Below are 25,432 nucleotides of genomic sequence, written 5' to 3' on the forward strand. Positions count from 1 at the left end.
TGATGATGATCAATAAAATATGTAGAAGATCAATTCGGCAAATTGTCATTTGGTAGATATGATAATTACATTGCCCAAGTTGTTTTGTCAATTTATAATACTGTTATATATTATGTTGATATGCATTTTGAAGTTACTTGTACAACCACCTGACAAACAGTACAGGACAATCCGAAATTATGATGATGATTTGATAGTTTTAATACAGTGAGTAGATTGGTATATGAGTTGGAATGGAATGTCGGGTATATATGTATAGAATGTGAAGTAAACCTTGGATCGTGAATCGTGAATCGTGAATCATGAATTTATCAATGTCTTCTTCGTTGACCAGTTGGATCTTCAGTAAAGAATGAGATGCTCTACAAAGTAAAACATGATATGATAAGCCAATCTTACTACAGGAATTCCCAAGAGCTCATCCCAAATCATACTCACCTGCAAATCGAGGTATCTTTTCAAGTCCTTTTTCCATCCTCTTTTCTCCTTATCTATACCGGAAGCTATGGATTTACTTATCAGCTCGTCGAAGCTTATTGGCTACATAACAATCACTCTCATCAGCTTCAAATAACTATAATTCAAAGCACTCAATTGAGGCAGATACAGAAACGTCAACTTACCTCGTATCGTAATATCCTTAAATACAATTCTTGATCGTCCATAATCAACTTATAAAACATTTTACTCAAGTCTTCATATGTAGTTTTCCCTTTTGGTTCCTCCCTCTCTTTCTCCTTCTCTTTGGCCTTAGCTTTCGCTTTGGCTTTACGTTGCGTCGGTGTTGGTTTCGTAAGGGGTTCTTCTTGGCTATCTTTAACATTTATAGCTGTCCCTTTCGATTTGCCTTTCTTAGATTTCACTTGAGCGAGAGGTACATCGGCTGAACTGATGCTTGATTCTCTTTCTCTTTCTCTATCTCTATCAACCATATCATTCTGAACCCTTTCAGTGGATTTATTGGATGTTGATGTCGTTTTCGATCTACCATATGCGGTAGATTGTGATAATGGAGGGTTGATGGCTTTCCAACATTCCATAGCTATCTTTTCTAATGCCAGATGATCATTACTCGTCCGAAATCCATATCCAGTCACCAGTTTCTGTGAAAAATGCCATCCATCCATCAATGAGCTCGACCCGACAATAACATTCCAAAGACATCAAGTGGATTATGAACTTACTTGAAGTTTCTTCAATTCCCATGTAGAGTAATTTGGCATGCCTCGCTGTATCAGCTGAGCCGTAGTCTCCACTTCTCCAGTCCCCTCATTTCCGTCTGCATCATCTTCATCTGGGTCTTGCGTAGGCTCATCATCACTAGTGGCAGACAGACCATCTGCCTCGTCCTCTTCATTCACATCGTCCCCATCCCAGGCCCATTCCAGAAAAGCATCCCTGCCCCACTCTTCCTCATCTGCCTCCTCCTTATCTATTCCAGCTTCGGACGGTGCCACGGAAGATATAGATATAGCTTCATCATCCTCATTATCTCGTTCTTCTTGACCACTGCCACCGCCAGCTCCATCCCATGACAGTACAGCTTCATCGCCCCAATTATCCTCATCCTCATTCTGGTGGATTATTTCGATCTCTGGTGAGCTAGATGGGATAGTATACACTATCTGAGCAGGAGTGGGTGTAGTCGAGTGTTCTCTTCTTCGCATCGTCGATGTTGATGCTCGAGGTGTAGGTGTAGTGGAGTATATAGATGAGGGACCAAGTAGCTTTTGAGGTGTAGGTGAAGGTGTAGTTGTGGAAGCAATCTTTACAGATTGTGATTTATACAAATCTACCTGTCCACCCTCCTGTTCTTCCGATAGGTACTCCCCCACCTCCCCATCCAAGAGCGAAGAGTCGTTCGTTATTGTCGATTTCGTTATAGGAGAGATCCCCATCGACTCGCGGATCTCCCCATCCTCGAAAGGGTTTCTTCGTCCGAACTCTCACTCCTCCTTCTCCTTCTCCTTCTCCTTCTCCTTCTCCTTGCTCTTCTGGATTTTCATCCATACACGACAAATCGTTTCCATCTTCATGGAAATCCAAGCCCTCCCTTTGGGAATATTGACGTTTCTGAGAAGAAGGTGGTAATGGTATATCAAAATCTGCATCTTCATCTTCAGATTGACGATTTGGGGAATCAACGGGTGTTATAGGTGATTTCGATGGTGAACCAGAAGGGGAACCAGAAGGTGATTGTTTGGCGTATATTTGAGCTAGGGAAGATTCACCTAAGGATTGTGTGGAAGGCAGGTACAGGTCCATCTCATCCTCTGTATCGCTCCCAGGTTCTGTAGCATTCAACTTCCTTTTACTTGGAGAAGTATTAGGTGAAGGTGTTTTCGATCCGAGTTCAACTTGATGTTCAGGCGGTGGACTTGAATCACCTATAAATTCCTTTAATCTACTTCTAACTTGCTTCTCCCAATCATCTTCTAACCTCTCATGAGTAGCTTTAACACTTGTAAAACTCTTCAACCCCAAAGTCGACTTTTTCTTTCCTTTATTACTTGTCGAGGAAACATCTTCTAACGAGTCTGATCGACGTACGTGCAGATCTAACAATGAAGTAGGTTCAGTAGATTTCGATTTGCCTTGTAGTAGACCTTCGTTGATTAGGTGTTTAAGGTCAGGTGGTGGGTTGGGTGGTCGATAAAGTGGTGGACGACAAGTTGATATGTGTCTCTGAAACGAATCATTAGCCAAAGATCGTTCAACTTTACATATTTACCGATCGAAGTGATAATAAACAAAGATGTAAGGTGCACTTCCCCATACTCACCCACTTTGCAGCTCCCGAATCAGTCTTCTTAAACCTGATTTTACATACTACGCAATTATCCAAAGGTAACAGTATAGCTGTCCGACCCAACCAATCCGGTACGGGTAGAGGTACAAGTGCCAAATCAGGTAACAACGGAAGAGAAGGCTGTCGTTGTGTTTCATCTCGATCTGGATTTTTTTGTTCTTCGTCGTCGTCGTCGAGAATGGAGATTGCCTGATTTGTCTTCGATGTGCCTTTACTTTTACCTTTTCCCGAAGAAGTATTTGAACTTGAGTTCACTTTAGTTTCTTTCTTAGATGATTTAACCTGTGGTATTACAGTAGATGGTCCAACAGAAGGTGATCTAGATGTAGAGGAATTTGACGATCTAACTCTCACATCATGATTCAACTTATATTTCTGAACGAGGTTGCTTATTTTCGTTCCTACAAATACCGGTTCATCTTCGTCCTCTGCATCGTCATCTAGAGTGACCAGAGATTTAGGTTCGGCGGTCGATCGCTTTGGAATGTATCTATGAGTCGATGGACCAGGTCCAGCTTTGGACGCCGGAGGTGAGATGTAAATGGGTTCATCAGAGGAGGTCGACGATGTTGAGGGATGATGGGATAAAGGTGGAGGAGCCATTTTGAGGGCGAACTAGTAGGCTAGCATTTGGACAGACAATCGTGGAGCTTCAGGATATGATAGGAGCTGACAGGAGTGAGAATTGGAGATCAAAGGTTGCACAAAATGATATTGTGAGATGGACGATAATGCAACAGTACGTCACGTCTGATAAGTTGGATTGTTGTCGCAAAAGTCAAAACTCACGCGACAGATCGAACACTCGACATGTTAACAACCAGTACTTACTTCGCACGCTTGATGGAGTACCGTACTATTCAAATCCAATACCTCATATGCATATACAATTGATTTTCCATACCAGTCAGAAGCAGACGAAGAAAAGATGCTATATATAATTTGATGGGTTTGATGTTTTGATGAAATGAAATAACGAAAGAAGATGCAAGTATATATATATATATATATTTAATGTATATAACGTATGTTCATGATGAACGGAGAAGATCATATGCTAAGTTTCATTTAAATTTCTTTTCTTTTCTGCTGTTGTCGTTGTATGAGGAATCTGTGTTCCGTTTCACTCTACCTTTCTTTCTTTGTCTAATTTTTTATAACCTGCTACCACTCTGATCGATCAGCTCCAGGCCAAGATCCTGTATATCATATAGGTATCTCTTTTTGAGTATCTACTATAGTTTCTCCGTAGCAGGATCGGGATGTTCGTTCCCTTCTCCTAAAATCTTCGGTCCATCCCCACCTATACTTTTAGCCGGGGGAGGAGGTGCACCGACTCCGACTCCAACCCCAAGTTGACCAAACGAATTCGTCAAGCTTTGCACACCTACACCCGGTAGAGGAGTACTCTCATTGGCAGGCGATAGCAACGTACTGGGCGAGATAAAGTTCGCAGGGGTATCTTGTTCTTTCGCCTTTGTCAGATTTCTATTCGACTGAGCGACTGCTGAAGTTTGGGATTGTCTCACTGAAGGGGGAGGTTTGATTGAAGATTTCACTGAACCCGGTGGAGGAGGGATCAAAGGTGCAGGAGTAGAATCGAATGGTTTAAACGCAGGCAAAGTATCCAGATTACCTTCTGGTACACCACCTAGTTGTAATCCCTGCGATCTACCATTGGGAGCGGGTGGAGCAGAATTTGGACTTCTGGGATTCCCATTTCCACCAACTTGAGTGCCGATTCGAGAAGGTCCAGGTCCACTTATCCTGTCCATAGGCATACCTGGACTAGCATGTAATCTTGGATCATACCCTGGCCAAGCACTTGAAGACGAAGAAGAAGGATTATTACCGGAAGCGGATGCTGATGATGAGTGAGGTTGAAGTCCCTTTCCTAATTCCAATTGGGCATACAATCGATGAGGACTCAATGGAGCACTTATCGTTCCTGACGTAGGGCCATTCCCACCTTCATATGCTGATGCTGATCTTCGAGACGTTGGTGCTCCCCTATAGGCACCACCGGGAGTTTCCAACCCCCTCGTACCCTTGTCTCTACCTCTTCCACCTCGTTCACTAAGCCCAAGATCATCGAATCCTAATCCCAGTCCTCCCACACCACCAAGATTCGATCCTTGACTCTGGAGCCACAGATCTTGAGCTGAGTACTCAGGGAAGTCGTCATCGTTCTGTTGACCTCTTCGTGCATTAGGTGCATCAAGCATAGGTCCTCCACCGAATCGATCAAACGGAACTTGGGAGTGACTTCGGTATCCGTTGTTCACATGAGGATTGGAAAACTGCCCTCGAGTGGCAGACAAAGCTCGAGGAGCGGGAGAGGCGGATCTTGGAGCTCTATGTAGGTCGTCGTCTCTTTCTCTACATAATTCAGCGAGAGCAAGGACGGCTCGATCCGGTCGTTGAGTAAGGATCTGAAAGATAGGTTGGTCAGCTCAATTCATGGGAATGAGTTGAATACGTGATCACTTACTCGAGTGGCTCGCATAAATTCTCCTCGGATCTGTAAGAAAAAACCTGATTCAATATTTGCATAATCGATTGATCAAGAGACCTGGACGTACCGTATACAATCCGTCTTTCGTCACCGTTCTAGCAACATTATAGGTAACCTCGAATGGATCCTGTAATTTAGGGTCAGCTGATATACCGATGTCCTGGTGATGAATGAGCTTACCTCGATACATAGTCTATTACGGTCTCTAGCCATCTCGTTCAACCCTCCGACATCGATCTAAAAGGGGGATGAGAATCAGCATTTAATGTCTCCAACTCAAGAATTCCGACCACGTGATACTGACATCGTTAACCCAACCTTTACTCTCTTTCGTCAACTGACCAGCTCGCAGCGATAGTACAGAATTGTTAAATTGGAAATCATGTGAGAAGAAGCGGAAGAAGTCGATGAGCCTTGAACAAGGAGCAAAAGGCAATCAATCAGTTGACTATATAATTTACGGGCCCAAATTCGCTTACAGTTCTCCAACACTTTCGAAATTGACTGAACTCCATTCCCTTCTTAGTGTTTCAACATCATCAAAGAAATACACGTTTCTACCTTCGAGCATGACTTCTTCTTCTTCCATCGGTCTCATGGGCATGATACGTTGCAAGTTCGGTAATACCGGGGGTTGTTTGACATGCACGAGATAATAGAGTACCATAAGGGTGAAACCGTCTATTGTTTCACGTCAACAACAAACCCCTACCATACGCAGGAACAAGTTGATTGGGTCATTATACTTACATGAAGATAATGTACCTCGGTATGGTGAGTTAATCCTACGTCTCTTTGACCAGACTTTGACTGAACAATTGTATGCCAATATCAGCAAAATTTCCGATAGATACGTTTGATTTTCATGCTATTGTAGAAATTATTGAGGTACTCACGGAATAACACCAATGTCCTGACTCGAGCAGGATCAATCGTAGCATAAGTCAACAACAACCTCGTATTTTCAATAGCCAACCTGTTCTCAATCCCAATATCACAAGCGATACCTGAAAATTCCAAAGCCAAATCATCAGCTCCCACTCACATCCCAGATGATTGTCGCGTCATTTAGATTGGTGTTATATTATGGGCAAATGGATGTTATTCGAAACTTACCAAAAGGTAAAGCAGGTGAAGGGGCTAATTCCAATTTCAGTATAGGTATTCTAGCTCTTGGTAAAGGCTTAACATTAAAATTGGTTTCCTATAGATGAACAACATGACGTTAGTCATTCATCGTTTTCTTGGTAATGCTAGAGGCAGGGATGTGGTTGGTACTTTTGGTACTTACGCGTTCGAGAAGAGAAGCCATTGATTCAACGAAATTTCCAGGTTCAATAGTAGCATTTGGATCGTCGATCAATACTACCAGATCCATATCTACCCGAATACAAGAAACATCACCAATATTAATATAATAGAACATGCAACGCGGGGAATGGTAGAGAAAAGTCGACTCTACTTACCTGAATTCCTCAGCCCAAATGAATTACAACTACTTCCAAAGCTCAGTAGACGTGCGGAAGGTTCGAGTGTTTTGATCAATTTTTCAATCAGACCTCGTACTCTAAATACATCACAGGTAGTATGATTAGCTTCAATTTCGGACTTATTGATTTTGTTTATTCATTGGATTTAACTTCATGTTATGTATATATGATGTGGTTGATCCAAATACAGGGGGTTCAAGATTTTGATTTTGGTACATCTCTGGGTCAATCGAAAGGGATATAGAAGTCTAGACTCACTCTTCTTTCACATTCAACTCTTCACTCGTCGGTAAGAGGGGCAGCACAAAGCTAAATAACGAAGTCGACAGATCATTTAGGAATCTTCGATGTAACACACCGGGGTGCATCTTGTCAGGCATTGGAAGGGCGGTGGTTCAAAATAGGGTAAAATCTGTTTTTAACAATAACAGATATCCATCGTTAACTTTGCTCTGAAATCTGATGATTGCAAGAACTTTGCAGAGGTGGGATACTGAGAAGTATAGATTGATTGATGTTGGAGTACAAGCATGATTCGGCTTACCGAGCTGACGATTGATCTAAAATGGCCGACGACACACAGGTTTTGGTATTCTTCTACTCTGTATGCTACTGTTCACTCAGCCCTCAATTTTTATGTATCACTTGAAGACTACCGGAGCTTGGTCGTATGCTGTATCGATGTATGCCAAATCAAGTTGATGACGCGAATTTGGTGGTTTGATTGGATTGATTGATTCTTATTCTATTGTGGTGAAGTAAGGTGAGCCGAGCTGAAAGGCTGTTGTGTGTCGTATGGGTTTCTCTCGAGGGGAGTGATGATTATCAAGATGGTCTATTCAGATGTTATGCAAGGTTGCTATATTCTCCAAGCTATCTAATTCTACTTGATCTGATCTGACGTTACGATAATGATCCAATTTGGCACGCATATATCAATCCGATCCAATCCAAATTCTGATTATGCACGTTAAATCCAAAAAACCACCAAACTCCTCAGACAAACGTTACTCGTCCAAGCGAGAGTCCGAGCGTAACCACCGGTCATCACGTGACTTCCCTTCCCCCACTTTCATAGCTACTACTATTTTTGTGCCACATATACATGAGCAGCACACACATGTACCCCGGTTGTATGAAATGCATGATGTGAATGGTATACACAGATCTACGATCATCCAGCTCTATATATAAGGCAGTACTAAACTCCTACTCTGCAATTGTCCAATGCGAAGATAAGTATATCCTCCGCACCAGTTTTCTCCAATTCATCCATGACTTTCGCTACTTCTTTCCTTTCTACCATTGACGAGACCGCTACCCAACCCTCAGTCTCTAGTGGAGACACAGTAGCAGCCCTTCGTCCAGGTGTGATGACCAAAGCTTTGTCCAGATATTTTCTCTCAATGTTGTAAGATGCGTAAACGTATTTCTTCGAGGCTAACACACCGGCGAATCGAGATTTGATCAATGGGATCAGAGATTGCAAATCCGGTGTCAAGCTCGGGTGAGGGGTTTTGGATGTGATGAGGACTGCTTCGGATTTCATCAAGGTGTGGATAGCGTGAAGACCTGCTGCTCGCATGGTATCTCCGGATTCTGCAAAGAGAAGTAATGGGTTAGCATTGATTTCTTTACTTTTTTTACTTTCAGGTTCCATCCTTGATTACGATAGACGTAGAAGTGGATGTGTCTTGTCGGCTCCCAATCACATCATTATGCGATGTTGATACAATACAATAAGACGGGTACCATTCGCAGCACACACAACGGATGCTTTGAGGTGACATGATCGAGGTAATTTGCACTCACCAACCAAATCAACGATACCATCTGCCATACCCAACGCACAAGCAGCCTCAACACTCCCACCGACATATTCGACCTTTGTCTGCTTTCCAGTTTTCGAATCCACACCTTCTTGACCGTTGAACAACTCGCCAGCTAAAACTTCAAAAGAGGTGGCTATCCTACCTCCGGATAATCCCTCGACAGTCTGGATAGGTCCAGTGACAGGTACTTGAACTTGTAAAGAGCATTTGCCAAATCCTAATTGCAGTAGTTCTTCAATCTGTTCGGAATGGGTAGATTCGGCGATGACGTCCTGGCCTGTTATTCCCAATGCGACTGATCCGAGGGCTACGAATCGTGGGATGTCGGCTGCCGGGAGGAAGACTCTGGGTAGGAGAAATGGAGATTAGCATTTTGCAAATTCGAAGATGTTTGGTATGGCTCTCGTAGATAGGTAGATACAGAGATACAAGTTGTGTTGTGTAATGAGAAAAAAGATGTAGAACGGCAAACAGGTTATCAAGAAACGTGCGCAATGCACCGAAAGCAAGTTTGACAAAACATCATGAAAAAGGAAATATACACGATCACTCCAAGTTGTCTTGTATTACAGAGATGGAGCATGATCGTTTCAAGAAGCAAGAATTACTCACAAGGCAATAGGATGATTCTGAACCAAAGCAACATCCAATCTATGAGCTCTGTTATATTTGATATCCGCTCCTGCTAAAAGTTCCAAAGTCTTTTCCATCAATCTACCTTTTTTAGGTACGGCGAACAACAATCTGTCTTTTAATGAATCAACTAATAAAGACATGGTCGATTCCGCACCGAAAGAGGATTTGGAGGCTCGACCACCCATTGCTGATGGTTCGGTTGCTGGGGGAGTGACGGTGGTGGAAGGTAAGAGCGAAGAGATACCGGACATGTTGGCTTGGCGGATGTTAGTCGGAAGGATGGAAAGACAGAGACTCGATGAGTTGCAGCAAATCTAGCCGCTTTTATTTTGCACTTTATTATAGATTATCGCTATGTGAAAAGAGAGATGAAAGAATATCTTTATTCTACTTCCAATTCATGACGTCCATCCATCGATATTTTGATGGAAAACCAGCGACATGCAACATTTGATCGATTCAACATTTATTCAGGGTAAACACAATCAGGCCTGCAAGAAGCCGTTCCTGAAGTGTGTGGTAGGCATGCGGCAGGGAGATCACCAGGCATTGAATACGCGTATATCTGTCGAGTTGTACGTTCTTTTGTTGAAACACAAGAAAGCACAGGGAGGGAGAATGATCTTACAATGAGTAGAAAGCAAGCAATAAAAACTTGAATAGCTCTCATCTTAGCTCGACCAACACAGAGATAGCGAACGCGACACCAACAAGTACCGCTCGCTCATCGAGAATACGTGTATCATAACTGGAAATATCTGGCCGCCCGAGGACCTACACAATCTGATAATTTCCCTTTCAACGAAGTACGAAACGACTTATACACGAGGTTTAGGAGTCATTCTTTCACTGACTGGAAGACATTCACTCGTCCGGATTTAGGTGTCTGGCACACTGTCCCCTCTTCTTGGATATACTCGATTACCTGGAAAATTGCGACATCCATCCATCATGTCAGGTGATTCAGCTGTGGGGAAACCAGTTTTCGAGGAGGATGTGACTCCGTCAAGTGAGTAGCATGTCAAAGTCGTATCAATATGCTGCAGATCGTATGAGCTGACAATTCTTCATTACATCAAACTTAGCATCGGCACCTGCCTCGGCTCAAAATCCAATCACAACTTCCCCTCCCAAACCTTTAGCTGGTTCATCATCCCCCTCCAAATCAGTCGAACCACCTCATCCATTACAGCCCACTCCTTCTCATTCTCATTCCGGTGTAATCGATCTTACTTCACCCCAATCCTCTCCATCAAAGAGACAATCCGCCACACCATCACTCACTTCTTCCCGTCCAGCTCCAGCCTCTCCGGCATCTTCCAGACCACCTTCGACTCAATTCGACTCTTCTCTTCGAGACCGTTCCGGTTCTCTGTCAGCCTCCTCCAACAGGAGAGTATCTTCCTCTTCAGCTTCGTCATCTACGGCTAAAGGACCAAAATCCAATTCGAGATCGAGGGCATCATCGAAAGTCAGACCTAAATCTATGCTTGGAACAAATATAACATTACCCGAATCGTCAACTACCACTCCTCTTTCCGAAGATCAAAAAGATTCAAGTACATTACCAATACCTGAACATAACGAACAAGATCCATCTGCTTCTACATCGGTATCCGCATCGCAAATGATGGAATCATCATGGGGTGATGATACTCCTACTGAATCATTTCAAGTCATCTTACCTTCGGTTATAATTCGTGATTTCGCATACCCATCGACAGACGAGAGGTATCATGGCAGAGGTGTAATAGAGGATGAAGGAAATGCAAGTGAATCAAATTCAAACGTGTTCAAATGGCCTTGGAAAGGTGATCCCGCGGAAAGTTCGTCAGGTGGAGCGGGAGGGGGTTGGGGTGGATTTGGTTTCTTGGGAGGATGGAGAAACAGATCTGCTCAAGATACAGATGATAGACCGACATTCGAAGATGACGACGACGAAGATGATATTTCAGATGATGAAGATCAAGGGGATGATCAATATTATTCGTCACCTGCTCAATCCGATTCCGGATTTGGTCCCTCGGCTTCGACATCTTCGTACTCTTATAATATTCTCGAACCACTTTCACCCTCCATAGAGCCCAAAGGATATTATCGTGCGGCCTATCCGTTCCAGGCATTAAGCTCGAGCGAGATGAACCTCCAAGAAGGTGATTTGGTGAATCTCGTAGGAAGAGGGAATGGTGATCCAGGTTGGGTCATTGCTAGAAGGGTGAATATTCAAAATGGCAAGATTATAGGTACAGATGAGAAAGTCGGGTTGGTACCGGAGAGTTACCTGGAGAGAGTCGAGGTGGTTGAGGAATGAATAATTGGGGTTGGGACAAGAAATGGAAATGATAAGTAGGGTGGAGATTTGAGGAGGAATGAATGGTACTTTTACCTTCAGTTACGAAAAATTCAGTTGGAGGCAAGGATCAAACTGTGTAGTGTATGAGAAGAAGAAATAATGGATGAATAGTGAGATAAGACAGAGTCTTATGATCAGCTTGAAGAGAAGGAATCGAGAATGAGGATGAAAAAGGTGATGTGATTTCCACTCTTTGAGTGCATGGAATATAGTCTAGTTCAAGGGATATATTCCCAATATCTTCGTTCCCCAGTGTATTCAAACCATGTTGACTGATTCGTTCTATTCGACTTGACGTCAAATGAGTTACATAGCCTCGTCTCGGTTTTTTGCTTCGTCGACATTCGCTTATGTATTTTATAAGTATGAAAAGCATCCCATCAAATGCATTTAACAAGTCACTTGTGTCTCCTCTCTCCCGTTACCTATGTTACATAACAGTATGGCATGCGACTGTGATCTATGGCCGTTGGGGCTCGGGAAGGGCATGGTGAATGAATCATTTCATGAGGACACGTTAGTCGTTCTGTGCCTCACCACCTTCTTCACCTTGTCCCCCTTGAACGACACCAGCCTGATGAGCTTGGTTGGTGGGATCAAAAGCGGGCTGATCAGCTGGACCAGCGACAGGCTCATCTACTACCGCCCCCCAGTCAGTATTCATCGTCTCACTGCGCAACTGCTGAGGCTCGAAAGCGAAATCTCCATCGTCCCAGATCTGTTCTCCTTCCGATCCGCAGTGAGAACTTCCTGTAGAAACTCGGGTATCTTGCCTCTCTGGGACATTACCTTGTGAGGTTGTTGTTGTCAGTGTCAGAGTTGGAGGCTGTGGTAGAAATTTTGTTTTGAATCAACTCGATGTCACAAGAGGAAGGTTGGAAGGTCGTGATAGGCAGTAATACCCAAGATTGACAAACCGATTGGGCTTAATGTGGTCTTTTATATGTAGTCCAGAGCTCCACAGCGATGTATGCTCAAAGCCAGCTCCATTGATAGAAGACTCCATGTTATCTACACAACGCTTCCTGATACCTACACGATCCTTGGTACTTCTATCTCGACCAAGAAAAGATGTCATTGCCTTTTTGCTCCTTCGATTTAGGGCATTATACACTGAAGTCACTTGGAGAACCCGATGACGTATATAACCCTGAGACTATGTGCATACATGTAACACAAAGGCTATACAGAAGGTCATGGCGGTAACGCTAAAATGATTTGTAAACTTGAGAGGATGAAACGACCAGAAGAAACGCTTACAGTACATTTCGCAGAGAAAGACACGCTCTTTGGATCTTTGCGCTATTCCTATAGCCCTCACGATCGCTTGTATTCCCAAATCTTCTCAGACAGATCAGACAGCAGACCAAGTGAAATTAGGAAGCAACACGAACTACTGTAATGTCCGTTGAACGACCTCGCACGACAAACAGGAACGGGCCGTTTAGCAAAAATGAAAACGCCACGGTGTGTGCCTGTATCCGCAACCTTGAGTCGTTCCTCTGACATAATGCCGGAGGATTGATAAGTCTATAGTCAGGAGAGAGGATAGCAAGTGAAACAAATCTACAGAGTACTCGTACACGAATACATTGAAGAGTATGTCTGAGCACAAGTCATCCCTCCATACCTCATGGTGGCGAGGGATGATCTTTCTTCTTTTTTAGTTATCATCACCAATCACTCTTTTACTCATCAGTTTGTTACCAGGCCTGTGTTCGATCAACTTTATCACAATGAGGTGGTCCAACATCACCTTACTCCTACTCGCTTCCGTCAGCTTGAGCTTCAGCGCGGGAGCAGTCCAAATCTCATTCTTGAAATCAAACGATAATGACCAAATATCATTGTCATCCGATATCACCATCGACGACTTGGTCGATAACCAACAAGACAACATCGATCCCGGTATCGAAGAGAGGATCGAAATTAAGGAGGATAAGTGGGAGTGCGATATCAGATCATGGGTCCGTGCACCTGATCTTAAACCTTCATCTGTCATCCCTGCAGAAACTAGATTATCAGCCAATGGATCTGATTGTAAGGATATTGAGAAGTGGGAAGTAGGATTGAGATTCAAGGAGAGAGCTATTGTGAAGTTGAAGTAAGTATTTCCTTTCCATATGATTGTCTTCAGCCTTTTACACATATGGTCTCGAGATATATCATGGGATACTTGATGGTGTGAAATACCAGAGGTATCTATCTAGAGTAGACACGAAAGCTGACAACCAATATTTCTCCCTTCCGTATAGGACAAAATCGCTTGATGCCAATGACTTCCCCAAAAAACCTACATTCCCGAAATTTAATGATACAGCATACCCACAATACGATTTTAATGATATTTACTTCGTGGGTGGGAATTTGGGTAAAGATCCATGGGATGAGTACAACACTCAGATGAAAGAGTATAGTAAGTCCTTCTCCTCTCCTTATCCAGTTGAGTGCACTGGAACTTATCCCTTAAAAAGTTGATTGGCGGGATCATCAATTACAACACAGATGCTAACTGCTGACCATCGCTATACAGACCTCGCAATCAAGAATGAATCTCTATGGGATGTTCATGGGTCCGAACGTATCGTATTCGACATTACGAAAGAGTTACCTTATACACCCAAAAGTGAGCATCCCCACTCCTCACTACTAGAGCAAAACATCTAACCTGTTCGATAAGAGGAAAGTGAGAATATGCTAACGCACGACTTCCCGAACTGCTTACAGATACAAAGAGTGTGAATGAGATACACTCTTTTACGGTACAAGTCCCAAATACCAATGTGAGCATCCTTTAAACCATGTTTGAGATATGAGATTTAGTCTGATAATTCGTTTTCTTTCAGTTCCCACCTGTTGAGAAACACGGTCGTGGATTCATATCAGGCGGTAACGGAGATCATGTAAGTGGAATATCCCTACTCATCTGTTACCAATCGGTTAGCTGCATTTTAGGCCAAGCTTATTCTACTATACTCCATAGCTTCTCAATACAGAGAGGTTGATGGAATATTATCATCTCATTCACCTGTCGAACGGTACCACCCTGGATATTCCAGCAGGTAGAACAGGTTTTATCCCCCAAATCAAGTCAGCTTCCGAGAAGGACAGTGATGGCCACTGGTCAACCGATATCGACCTTGATACGAATAGGATACAAACTGGCGAGGAGCCAGATGATTGTCCCGGGATGTTTGGCCGAGGCAGATACGGTCCTAATGCACCAGATTGTGTGAGTCGATCGTGGCTTGGCACTCTTGAAAATGTATAGACCTAAAGCTGATCATTGGTACCATTTAAGGATAAGAGCAATATGGCCAATTTCCACCTTCAAGTCGGATCGAATATGACAGAAGTCATTCAAGGTAAACAAGCCTGTCTATACATCCTGATTGTACTGATGTTCATTACCTGTCAGGTCAAAACATCACTCTGAACTTCACACTCACCAGAACAGGCAATGGAAGTGAATATCCTGCGTATCTACAAGTCGGAGCCGGTACCCAAAGGAATGTGACTTGGGCATACAACTTTATCGATTCGGATGACGAGTATCACACGTTATTGGGATTCGATGGGATCAAGAATAGACAGAGATTTGGTCCACCAATCAACATGCTTCAACTTCCTAGTAAAAGAGAATTGGAAAATATGAGAGACAGTAAAATGCATATGTCCATGTCTTACAGTCTTTCCGATAGTCGATTCCCACTGGATTATGGTCAATCGAGATATGATATTGAGATGAATGACGAGGTTGGCAAGGATGTGTATCAGTTCCAGTCGGAGGTAACTATGTGAGTTGACTGAAAGTGGACCCTTCAGATCGTCTTCGACTAACCGTTTTTACTCCTTTAGCCCAGACGACCATTTCCCTTCTTTCGATAGTACTTTCGAATCTTATCGCTCGATGCTCGAATTCAGATTGACGACTATATTCCTATGCGAGCCTTTGGATCCATATACCGCCAAATCCGAGGAGACTCAAAGTGAAGATGATGAATGGACTGAATATGAATTACCCTCAAGAGAAAATAAGAAGAAACTTCGAGTTGGTAATCATCTTACTCATACTGGATCCATTCCAATCCATCTCACCCTGACAACGAGACATACCATCGCGAGTGAGGCTGCTCCTGCTCCCACGCACTATCTCGACCCAGACGCTCTTGGACCTGTCATACTCCTTCCGAGCCAACAACACTCGCAAGACCATGGTACATTGGGTGTGACCCAAGAAGAAAGTAAAGATCAACTTCGCAAGAACCGATACTCTTCCGCGAGGTATGAACGATACAGACCTGGCAATATTGGTGGTGGATTTTTACATGCTGCCAGACTTTGGCAGAAGAAGGAAAGAAGGGATATTTGAAATTCCAGCTGTTGCCTGATACACTTGGTTGTGAATAGTCGAGAAGAGTGATCAGCAAGAAATATGTTATTTTGCGTATTGCTGTTTATAATTAATGCCTACCTGATAGTATACCGTGACAAACCATGCATCTTGTATATGATGATATCAGTACGATGAAAACAGCATAGATTCAACCAATGGTCATGGCGTCCGAAAGCACTTCATGTTTCTTCCATTCTACCATGCAGTGTGCCAAGCAAGCATATCTACCAGTCGAGATAACAGCATAGAGTGATAAGTTTAACACTGTTAGTCAACGCTCTATGCGTTTCCCCTCCGCCCGTCCTTTAAGCGCCACACCATCCGGAAATACGGCATAGTCGGCCGAACCCTTCCTTCGGAATCACTTCGCTGTGAGCGCGAGTGAGTGAGTCAGCACGTCATCTCCACCATACGGAGGAACATTCCTTCCCACAAACGCAAGAAAAGGCCTCATCTCCATCGTCCATTGGTATCTTCTTATTGCCTCAACTACACACATCTCACTTCAATCAAATCAGATTATAACTCAAAAAGCACAATCTAATCTAATCAAAATGGTCAAGGTACGTCTGCATCTAAGCTATATCAGTAATGCATCCCACGTGTGCTGATCTGATTTGATTGAATCTCTTGCATGTTCCTCCTTCATTACCTCTCGGGTCTTCATTCCACAAATCCTCCTTTTCCTTGTTGTGCGATCCTATTGCATCCTTCTCGTGATCATCGTCTCACGTGATGGTACTCTTCACGGCGTATGTCGACCTGCACATACATATGGCGACCTTATCGGCTACATATGATCCTATAACATTTCCCTCCACACTTCACCTGATCTCCTACCTTCGTCTTTGAATCGACCTTCGTCTCCCTCTGCCCCAACCATTCAATAACCCTTCAACCTGCGACGATGATACCACTCAATAGGCTATCGCTGTTCTCAAAGGTGACTCTTCTGTCTCTGGTGTCATCACCTTCACTCAAGAGAAAGATGGTGCTCCAGTAACTGTATCCGGTGACGTAAGTGTTTCGATCTCATCCTTATCCTTCCTATCATGATTGCTTTTCCTGACTACTCTGTACATTGACACGCTGACTTGTTTTCCGCTAACAGATCAAGAACCTTTCTCCCAACGCTGAGAGAGGTTTCCACGTCCACGAGTTCGGAGATAACTCCAACGGTTGTACTTCCGCTGGTCCCCACTTCAACCCTCACGGTAAGAACCACGGTGGTCCAGATGCCTCTGAAAGACACGTTGGTGATCTTGGTGAGTGCGACATCACTTTTGATCAATTTACCCCAGATCATCGATCATTGTATACACATACCCACACTCCGCTGCATGTCACCATCCTCACTCTTTACTGACTTTGTTTAATGTATACCTAGGTAACGTCAAGACCGACGGTTCCGGTACTGCCGCTGTCAGCATCACTGGTCAGTCTATTCATCATAACATGACCCCTTCAGTTCACCAGAAAGCTGATTGATTTGTGTGCTATAAATACTTTTTCTAACATGACAATGTATTCCGACACAACTTACGTTCATCCGTTTCCACAATTCACCTTCACAGACAAATCCATCTCCCTCTTTGGCCCTTACTCCATCATCGGACGAACCGTCGTTGTCCACGAGGGTACCGATGACTTCGGTAAAGGTGGTCACCCAGACTCCCTCAAGACCGGTAACGCCGGTGGTAGAGCCGCTTGTGGTGTCATGTGAGTGCAGCTGTCTTCTTTTCACTCTTTCGAAAGATGAAGCTGACATACCCCTCTTTGACATATAGCGGTATCGCTGCTTAAGCGTATTGTTGATACGTAAAAATGCTAAAGGGTTGATGAGGTTCTGAGGTGGTGATGATTGTTATGAATGAGTAATGAGGAATTAAGTATAAAAAGCAAAGAGATGCATATTGTAGTCGCAGTCAGATCACATAGAGAGGAAGCTATATCGCGCAGTACGATACGAGATTGGTTGCATGAGTACATTATCATCAGAATCAATGTTGAGCAGGGATGAGACAAATGAAGGAATGAGAAGATGACAGAAGGCATTTGGGAGGTGAATGAAGATGAGTTGGAATGGTTTTATAATACAATGGGTCCTATTCTAGATATATCACATAAATCCTTCCAATCGATAAGGAGTCAGACCGTATATTCATAGCCGTCCCTTTGATAACAAGGTAAGTTGGCTGCCGAACGACAGATATCCTGATCCCATCGCTTCATACTCTTCTTGTTTATAAGCAGAGGAGCGAGGTTTCATATCTTTGCTGCCGAGGAGGTATCATCATTTCTATATGAATATACGAAATCTCTCTGTCAGCTGCAGATCCCGAAGCAAGCAGCGAATACAGCTAGACAAACACAGACTCACCTTTATGAAAGGAAGGATTGAGGAGAAGAAATCGTTGAAATGGTACTATCATTTGTATTTATACGCTACAGGAAGCAGGGCAAAGTGAAGCGTGGTGAAGGTGAAATTATATTACCGTATAATTCCGGTTGATGTGGCATTTACCGAACAATGGTTGAGTCGCATGTCATGAATGAGCCAGATATTTCGTCAAAATCTATTATGCAAATCGCATCTTTCAGCTATCTCTCACCATTCAAAAAGGGCTATCAATCAGAATATCATCGTAAAGTCATAGCTATAAAACAGCCCAACAGATCTCATACCGGTCTTAGAAGAAAGAAAGGAAGAGCTAAACGGAATTGCAACTTTTATCAAACTACCTATCATCAAATCAACGATCTTCACAGGCATGTCTGATTCAATCAACGACCCAGCCGCTGCAGCAGCTTCAGGCCCTTCGGAACCTATAGAAGAAGTTCAAGTGGACGTAACGAAGTTGACAGCCTTGTCACCTGAAGTAATCTCAAAACAAGCTACCGTGAGTATTCATCGTCACCTTCAACCTGGTGAGGACAGTGAAGAGAAGTACGGCAACTGTTCTTTATCAGAGATCTTCGTAATACCAGCTTATGGTGATGGAAGTGGTCACGAAGAAAGTATGCTAATTCTCTCCAACTTTGTCTGCAGATCAATATCGGTACGATCGGACATGTAGCTCACGGTAAATCATCGACAGTAAGAGCCATCTCAGGTGTGCAGACCGTCAGATTCAAGAATGAGTTGGAGAGAAATATCACCATCAAATTAGGTTATGCTAATGCCAAGGTGAGTGATTGTCAGAGTGGTGGGTGGGTGGCGAGAATCAAGAAAAGGCAATGAAGAAGGAAGATGGTCTGGTCGAGTCGGATAATGTAAATCGTCGTAATGCGATAATCATTCTCGAGTCGAATTCAAGTGGCGATAGTGATGGAGCTAGAATCACTGGTGCTATAGAAGAATGATGAAGACATGCGGCAGTGAGCCACGAGCTGATATGATGGATTTCTGCGCTTAGATATACAAATGTCAAAACCCAAACTGTCCCCCTCCATCATGCTACAAATCATACCCATCAAGTAAAGAGTCGAACCCTAAATGTGAGAGACCAGGATGTGATGGACGTATGCAGTTGTTGAGGTGGGTACGATAGTCTTATTCATATCGTAGCAGTTGATCGAGTAGCGTTATCGTGCTGACACAACTGCTTGTGCTTCATTCAGACATGTATCCTTCGTTGATTGTCCCGGTCACGATATTTTGATGGCTACCATGTTAACAGGTGCTGCCGTCAGTGAGTATCGGTAGTGCACATTAGCTTAATAGCATTTATTGTGAATGTCCGAGCTGATACCTTCCTTCATCTTCTAGTGAACGGTGCTCTTCTACTTATCGCAGGAAACGAATCGTGTCCTCAACCACAAACAGGTGAACATTTAGCTGCGTTGGAAATTATCGGTGTAGACCCCAAGAACATTGTGATCCTTCAGAACAAGATGGATCTGGTGAGAGAAAGTGAAGCTATGGAACATTGTGAGAGTATCAAGAAATTTGTTGAAGGTAATTTAGCTTTCCCCCTTAGTTACATAATGATAAAAGCTGAGCTCTCTGTATGATCTCAATAGGTACAACCGCCCGACTCGCCCCTATCATCCCCGTTTCCGCCCAGTTGAAATTCAACATTGATGCCGTCGTACAAGCCATCACCAACATTGCTCCTCCAAACTACGATTTCACCGCTGACCCACGAATGGTTGTCATCCGTTCTTTCGATGTTAACAAGCCTGGTGCTGGTGTCGATGAATTGAAAGGTGGTGTTGCTGGTGGTTCCATCTTGCAGGGTGTATTCAAGGTGAGTTTCTGTGCAGGGGTGTCCATTTACATATGGTATAATCTGACATATGACTATCAATGCTGACCCGAAATTTCACAGGTCGGTCAAGAAGTCGAGATCCGACCAGGATTGATCACGAGAGATCAAAATGGTGTTTGTACCTGTCGACCATTGAGGTCAAGGATCGTCTCCTTGCATGCCGAACAAAACCACTTGCAGTTCGCTGTACCAGGTGGTCTGATTGGTGTGGGTACTTTAGTCGACCCAGCACTCTGTAGAGCGGATAGGTTGTTGGGTATGGTCATGAGTTCAGTCGGGAAAGGTCCTTCGATCTATACTGAAATCAAAGCTGAAGGTGGGTTCGCGATCTTTCTTTCGATATCTCACCGCAAGATCATGACAGACCAGCTGACCATAAATCTCTTCGCAGTGTTCTTGCTACGAAGACTCTTAGGTGTAAAAACAGACGACAGCAAAAAAGCCAAAGTGTCAAAACTTGTCGTTGGCGAGACCCTATTTGTCAATATCGGAGCTTCACAAACTGGTGGAAGAATCATGGCTGTCAAAGGTGGTGATGTGACGATAGCGTTGACTACTCCCGCATGTACCGAAAAGGGAGAGAAGATTGCTTTGTCGAGAAGAATAGATAAACACTGGAGATTGATCGGTTGGGGTAAAGTAAGATCGGGAGGTACTTTAGCTGAAGTCGTTGATCAAGATTAAAGAGATAGCATTATTAGTTTTTGATTGGTTGTCGTGTTGTTGCATGAGAATGCATTCATGTAGATAATTTCACAATGATAAGATGCAGACGAACATGACATAGCACGCATTGTTTATATGTCAGGCATGATGTTTCTCTCGAAATACTTGGTCTCCAACTAGTTTGAACGTATCATTATATCTTCGTACAGTACATGCCGGGATCTGGTATTTAACGATATACAAAACCATATTATATAAGTTACATAAGAAATCATAGTGTTATTTCATCAAACAATCATTCAGTTATTCATTTCACCATTTACCCTTCACCATTCACCATTCACCGATTCTCAGGAAGTAGCAGGTCTGAAATCCAATTGACTAACGATCAGAGGCCAAACTATCACACACCACATAACATAACATGATCAGCACTTCGTAACTAACGAACGTTATGGGATCTTGACTGAGTAGAGTTAGCATCCACTTACCCTCTTCAAAGCCAACATGTTTACCATTCCTGATCTGTTGCCAAATTTGAGTCATAGTTTCTGATTTTTTGATTTCCGACCAATGTTTAAGGAAGAATGCGACTTGGACCTGATTCGATCGAAGCAATATCAACATCAACGTCAACATCAACATCAACATCAACATTCACATCAATTGAATCAAAAGATTTTATTGCTTGGACGGAATTACTGACCTTCCTGATATCTTCATAGGTATTACTAAACCTACTAAACACTTCCGCCGGTACGTTTCCAGCCGTCAACCCTGCACAGATATGTTGGAAAGCCCTCAACTTCAACGCAGGCAAGTCCAACTTGTCCGCTAACCTATATGCAGCTTTGGCAGATACAGGTCTGGGTCCAAGTACATATAAATCTTCATCTTCATCTTCCTCGTCATCTTCGTCGTCGGTGTAAGATGATGAGGTCAGAGGAGGTGGGGGTGGATCGATATCCCGTTCGTACATCCATCTTGATATCCACTCTGAACGAGATTTTGGATTCTCAGCGTCAGCCGAAGTGGAACTGACAGGATTGATGCCAGCGTTGTTGATGGTTGTAGTGGATGATCGACGAGGTATTTGATGTTCGAACGAAGAGGTTAAAGGGGCAAAGTAGATTATATCGGTGTAGATCTGATAGTCGATGTTAGCCATATTCGAAGACCAAGTGGATCGACAGAGAGATCAATTGAATCCATCAAGCGAATTGGGGATGGAAAGAGAGGGAGAAAAAGAGTAGAAACTGGGAGACAAACCAAAACCAAAGCTTAAGCACCCGTCTCCAACTCACCCAATACAAGACATTCCACCAGGTACTCCAAGCAGCATCCCTAATCACCACTCTAGTCTTCTTCGGTCCTATCGGAACTTTCGACTGCTTGTTCCGAGTAGATGTAGAAGGCTTCGAACCAGATTTATTGGATGTATTCGTACTACTAATCAAACTAGATTCCTTCTTCTTCGTGGACGACTCGTCATTCGTTCTCTCTTCTTTGTCCTTTTTCGATTGCAGATGTTGATGGCCCTCTTCAGATTCTATGGTGACGTTACCAACTGCTCCTCCATCTTCATCTCCCTCTTCCTCTTTATTATGAGGTACGACCTCGGAAGAACTGCTCGTGGACGTATCATCCTCTCTCGCTGTGATGGATGGTCTGCGGATTGAAGAATTTCGACTTGTTGTCGTAGTAAGATGTAAATCACGTTCTCGATCGGGATCTGGTACCAAGCTGGACTGTATATCATGGGAGCGAGAACTTGCTTCTCCATTGTACGATGAAGATGATTCTGCGAGGGTCATCTCATCGTCCATATCTGAATCTGACAATACCGAAATATCATCATCGGAATCGTACTACAACAAAAAACCGACAACAATCAATGAGCGGTTGTTTGCTGAATGATGCCCTCAGAAGATATCTGACTTACCTCTTCGTATATCCCTTCAACCTCTTTGAATCCACCATGAAACATCGCATGGAAATAATCACACCTTCTTAACAATTTCTTGCTCGCGAAGATACTTCTCGGGGCCGACCTCGATCCTTTTCGAGGAGGTATGACGAATTCGACATCCGAGTATACTACATCCAGCCATCGCGATATCAGTCAATGTCAGTGATAGTGGCAAGGCAAGCAGATCGAATGCATATAGATACGGATCCATTGTACTCACGCGGGTCATCCAACAACGAACCAACACTACTGACCAATTCCTTGGGTACAACCCTCTTGATACCTCCAGCAGCTGATGTCCCTCCTGCCACCCCTCCCGCAGACCCATCAGCAGTAGACCATGCGCTGAGTCCACCTCCACTTCCCATCCTGCCTCCAGTGTTGGTACCCAACGTGTTCGTGGTTGGTTGTAGACCTACACCGAGCCATACTCCAGCAGGAGGCTGAGGTTGAGCCTGAATCGTACAAACAATCATAAAACTATCTGACTGGAGTACTTGAGGATGTTGAAATAAGGCTTCTCGTTTGGCAAAAGCTTGCCATCCCCAATTAGCAGTTTTGACCGCGAAGGTATGATCAGATGCATCTTTAGATGCCAAGGCCTCTTGCTGTTGAGCATTATTTCGACTGGTATTTGTACCTTGACCTGTACCGGGTCTATTGGTGTTCTCGGTCGAGGAAAGTGGTAAAGGTCGTATTTCGAATTTAAACCACCATAATCCCTTTCTAACCCATTTGTTCTGAATACACGAATCTCGCTCTTGAGCTGTTGGCTACGAGAGTATACACATAATCACACCTCTGTCAGATTAACACATTTCCAGGCGTGACGGGCAAGCAGAAGAAAAATGACTAGTAAGTGATTTCAATACTCACCACACAAGACAAGTACAAGCTAACGTGATCACCAGCCGTCTGGGTGGAAGTTCCAGCATTAGGATACCACAGTACTTCCCATAAATTATCTGCATCTCCAAACACAGCAGATTTGATGCATTTGCTATATAGAAGAGCCCAATCCGTGTAAGCTTCGCGTACTTTGATTTGCTCGTACTCCCACTCCCATTCCCACTGAATGTATGTTTGATTATTTAGAGGAAACGGACGTTAAACTCACGATTTCTGTTCTCCCCTCGTACTTTCGTACATAGCTTTCAAACCTGTCAATCTCCATTCGAGACATACCGATGTAGTCTCCTGAAACTCATGTCCTGGCGTTATGGCTGAGGTCGTTGTGGATGAGGAGGAACCTGCGGGGGCAACAGCTTGGACTGGTTGATTGGTGAATGTATAGCGAGGTGGTGGGGGCGTGGACATGATGGATATATATGATTTTGATCCAAGATTTAGTATTGATTGTAGGCAGAGAGAGAGAGGGGAATGATCGATTCATGAGGATATTGATAAGAATCAGCACGGATCATAGGAGGATGAGTACGACCGTAACGCCGTGATATGTTCGACGCTATGATCAACAACACTCCAACTCACCTTGAGCATGTTCCCTTGTAGTGTATGGCGGTGGGACACTTGTCATCTGGCGAGTCTCTGATATACTTGTCTCTCCTCTACGTGTGGTCGGTGAAGATGATGTTTACTGTCACTGTGAAGCAAGATATCAGTTTGATGTTGATGACTGCTGTCAGTCGTCGATTGATGCAGCATGGTCACTTGGACGTGTCTCGGTGGCGTCATAACCGGCTATCACTACTATCTGCATATACAACAACACTGTTCTCTCAAAATCACCTTGGCGTTCAAGCTAGTAAGAGAGAACAGCATACACCAAAGTGGACGCTTGCAATCACATGTATCTATGCTGTTCCACATCTATGCTTATGTATCCATGCTGTTCCACATGCATTAGATCTTTACACAATCTGCATACGTTCGTCAATCAAGTAATACATATCGATAAAACATCAAGTTTTATCTTATATGAATCACCAGATCAATGATGTTTTTCAAATTTTCAATCACACTTAATCGTACACTACTAACAACTTGGATACTACTACAATGTTGATAATTCGTCTATATAAGAGAAAGAAAGGAAAAACATGTATGTAAACAAAAGAAAAAAAAAACATATAAAGACGGTCCAAAGATCCTATCACTAGGCTAACCAATCTTTTCACTCTTTTCGATAGACATCTTCCAATGTTGATGATTTACTTGATTTATGTTATGTTATTTTGTTGAAGCGGAAGGATGTGAAAAGTGAAAAGATCGGATCGCGGGATGGATGAGGCGGTCGAGTATATGATTTTTGATGATATTGACGATATGAGCGAGAAGAAAAGCGAAGAAGACGATAATAGTTGGTAATGGATGGGAGTGGAGGGTGAAACAGAGTGGATAGAGAAAGAAATTGTGTTGTTTGGTAATCTGTTTAGAAGTGAGGTGTGGGGCCGACTTTCATAAGTCAACATATACCCCATGTCCATACCTAAACTCGTAGAGCAGGTTTTTCCTTTGTGTCTCTAACTTCTTTA

At 43.4% G+C, this 25,432-nt stretch overlaps 10 protein-coding genes across 10 annotated transcripts; 4 read left to right on the forward strand and 6 right to left on the reverse strand.

Moving 5' to 3' along the window:
* Positions 1 to 311: 311 nt before the first annotated feature.
* V865_006035 (uncharacterized protein) lies at positions 312 to 1,667 on the reverse strand (the record flags this gene model as incomplete). The annotated part of the gene is made up of 4 exons (XM_066229797.1): positions 312 to 362; positions 439 to 540; positions 624 to 1,103; positions 1,185 to 1,667. 4 exons carry the CDS (start codon positions 1,665 to 1,667, stop codon positions 312 to 314), a joined length of 1,116 nt encoding a protein of 371 aa, XP_066085894.1.
* A 115-nt stretch (positions 1,668 to 1,782) lies between these two features.
* On the reverse strand, positions 1,783 to 3,412 carry V865_006036 (uncharacterized protein; the record flags this gene model as incomplete). The annotated part of the gene is made up of 2 exons (XM_066229798.1): positions 1,783 to 2,685; positions 2,783 to 3,412. 2 exons carry the CDS (start codon positions 3,410 to 3,412, stop codon positions 1,783 to 1,785), a joined length of 1,533 nt encoding a protein of 510 aa, XP_066085895.1.
* A 632-nt stretch (positions 3,413 to 4,044) lies between these two features.
* On the reverse strand, positions 4,045 to 7,182 carry V865_006037 (uncharacterized protein; the record flags this gene model as incomplete). The annotated part of the gene is made up of 12 exons (XM_066229799.1): positions 4,045 to 5,241; positions 5,301 to 5,330; positions 5,392 to 5,451; positions 5,505 to 5,561; positions 5,629 to 5,737; positions 5,804 to 6,005; positions 6,075 to 6,134; positions 6,221 to 6,331; positions 6,441 to 6,528; positions 6,616 to 6,704; positions 6,791 to 6,891; positions 7,073 to 7,182. The coding sequence occupies 12 exons, from the start codon at positions 7,180 to 7,182 to the stop codon at positions 4,045 to 4,047; spliced, it is 2,214 nt and encodes a 737-aa protein (XP_066085896.1).
* Positions 7,183 to 8,015: 833 nt separating this feature from the next.
* V865_006038 (ATP phosphoribosyltransferase) lies at positions 8,016 to 9,533 on the reverse strand (the record flags this gene model as incomplete). The annotated part of the gene is made up of 3 exons (XM_066229800.1): positions 8,016 to 8,413; positions 8,627 to 8,991; positions 9,259 to 9,533. 3 exons carry the CDS (start codon positions 9,531 to 9,533, stop codon positions 8,016 to 8,018), a joined length of 1,038 nt encoding a protein of 345 aa, XP_066085897.1.
* A 700-nt stretch (positions 9,534 to 10,233) lies between these two features.
* On the forward strand, positions 10,234 to 11,593 carry V865_006039 (uncharacterized protein; the record flags this gene model as incomplete). Its single annotated transcript, XM_066229801.1, has 2 exons — positions 10,234 to 10,291; positions 10,368 to 11,593. 2 exons carry the CDS (start codon positions 10,234 to 10,236, stop codon positions 11,591 to 11,593), a joined length of 1,284 nt encoding a protein of 427 aa, XP_066085898.1.
* A 559-nt stretch (positions 11,594 to 12,152) lies between these two features.
* Positions 12,153 to 12,713, reverse strand: V865_006040 (uncharacterized protein; the record flags this gene model as incomplete). The annotated part of the gene is made up of 2 exons (XM_066229802.1): positions 12,153 to 12,461; positions 12,672 to 12,713. 2 exons carry the CDS (start codon positions 12,711 to 12,713, stop codon positions 12,153 to 12,155), a joined length of 351 nt encoding a protein of 116 aa, XP_066085899.1.
* A 658-nt stretch (positions 12,714 to 13,371) lies between these two features.
* Positions 13,372 to 16,007, forward strand: V865_006041 (uncharacterized protein; the record flags this gene model as incomplete). Its single annotated transcript, XM_066229803.1, has 9 exons — positions 13,372 to 13,739; positions 13,891 to 14,051; positions 14,169 to 14,261; positions 14,363 to 14,418; positions 14,482 to 14,538; positions 14,619 to 14,867; positions 14,937 to 15,000; positions 15,054 to 15,432; positions 15,494 to 16,007. 9 exons carry the CDS (start codon positions 13,372 to 13,374, stop codon positions 16,005 to 16,007), a joined length of 1,941 nt encoding a protein of 646 aa, XP_066085900.1.
* A 578-nt stretch (positions 16,008 to 16,585) lies between these two features.
* V865_006042 (superoxide dismutase [Cu-Zn]) lies at positions 16,586 to 17,754 on the forward strand (the record flags this gene model as incomplete). The annotated part of the gene is made up of 5 exons (XM_066229804.1): positions 16,586 to 16,594; positions 16,956 to 17,048; positions 17,143 to 17,296; positions 17,419 to 17,466; positions 17,606 to 17,754. 5 exons carry the CDS (start codon positions 16,586 to 16,588, stop codon positions 17,752 to 17,754), a joined length of 453 nt encoding a protein of 150 aa, XP_066085901.1.
* Positions 17,755 to 18,802: 1,048 nt separating this feature from the next.
* Positions 18,803 to 20,986, forward strand: V865_006043 (uncharacterized protein; the record flags this gene model as incomplete). The annotated part of the gene is made up of 8 exons (XM_066229805.1): positions 18,803 to 18,931; positions 19,081 to 19,218; positions 19,448 to 19,569; positions 19,653 to 19,723; positions 19,801 to 19,989; positions 20,055 to 20,281; positions 20,363 to 20,618; positions 20,694 to 20,986. The coding sequence occupies 8 exons, from the start codon at positions 18,803 to 18,805 to the stop codon at positions 20,984 to 20,986; spliced, it is 1,425 nt and encodes a 474-aa protein (XP_066085902.1).
* Positions 20,987 to 21,318: 332 nt separating this feature from the next.
* On the reverse strand, positions 21,319 to 24,254 carry V865_006044 (uncharacterized protein; the record flags this gene model as incomplete). The annotated part of the gene is made up of 10 exons (XM_066229806.1): positions 21,319 to 21,368; positions 21,460 to 21,568; positions 21,675 to 22,115; positions 22,273 to 22,836; positions 22,911 to 23,065; positions 23,158 to 23,220; positions 23,359 to 23,523; positions 23,590 to 23,710; positions 23,814 to 23,937; positions 24,055 to 24,254. The coding sequence occupies 10 exons, from the start codon at positions 24,252 to 24,254 to the stop codon at positions 21,319 to 21,321; spliced, it is 1,992 nt and encodes a 663-aa protein (XP_066085903.1).
* Positions 24,255 to 25,432: the final 1,178 nt, after the last annotated feature.

This window comes from Kwoniella europaea, chromosome 1 (genome assembly GCF_036810445.1).
Source record: "Kwoniella europaea PYCC6329 chromosome 1, complete sequence".
Lineage (NCBI taxonomy): Eukaryota > Fungi > Basidiomycota > Tremellomycetes > Tremellales > Cryptococcaceae > Kwoniella > Kwoniella europaea.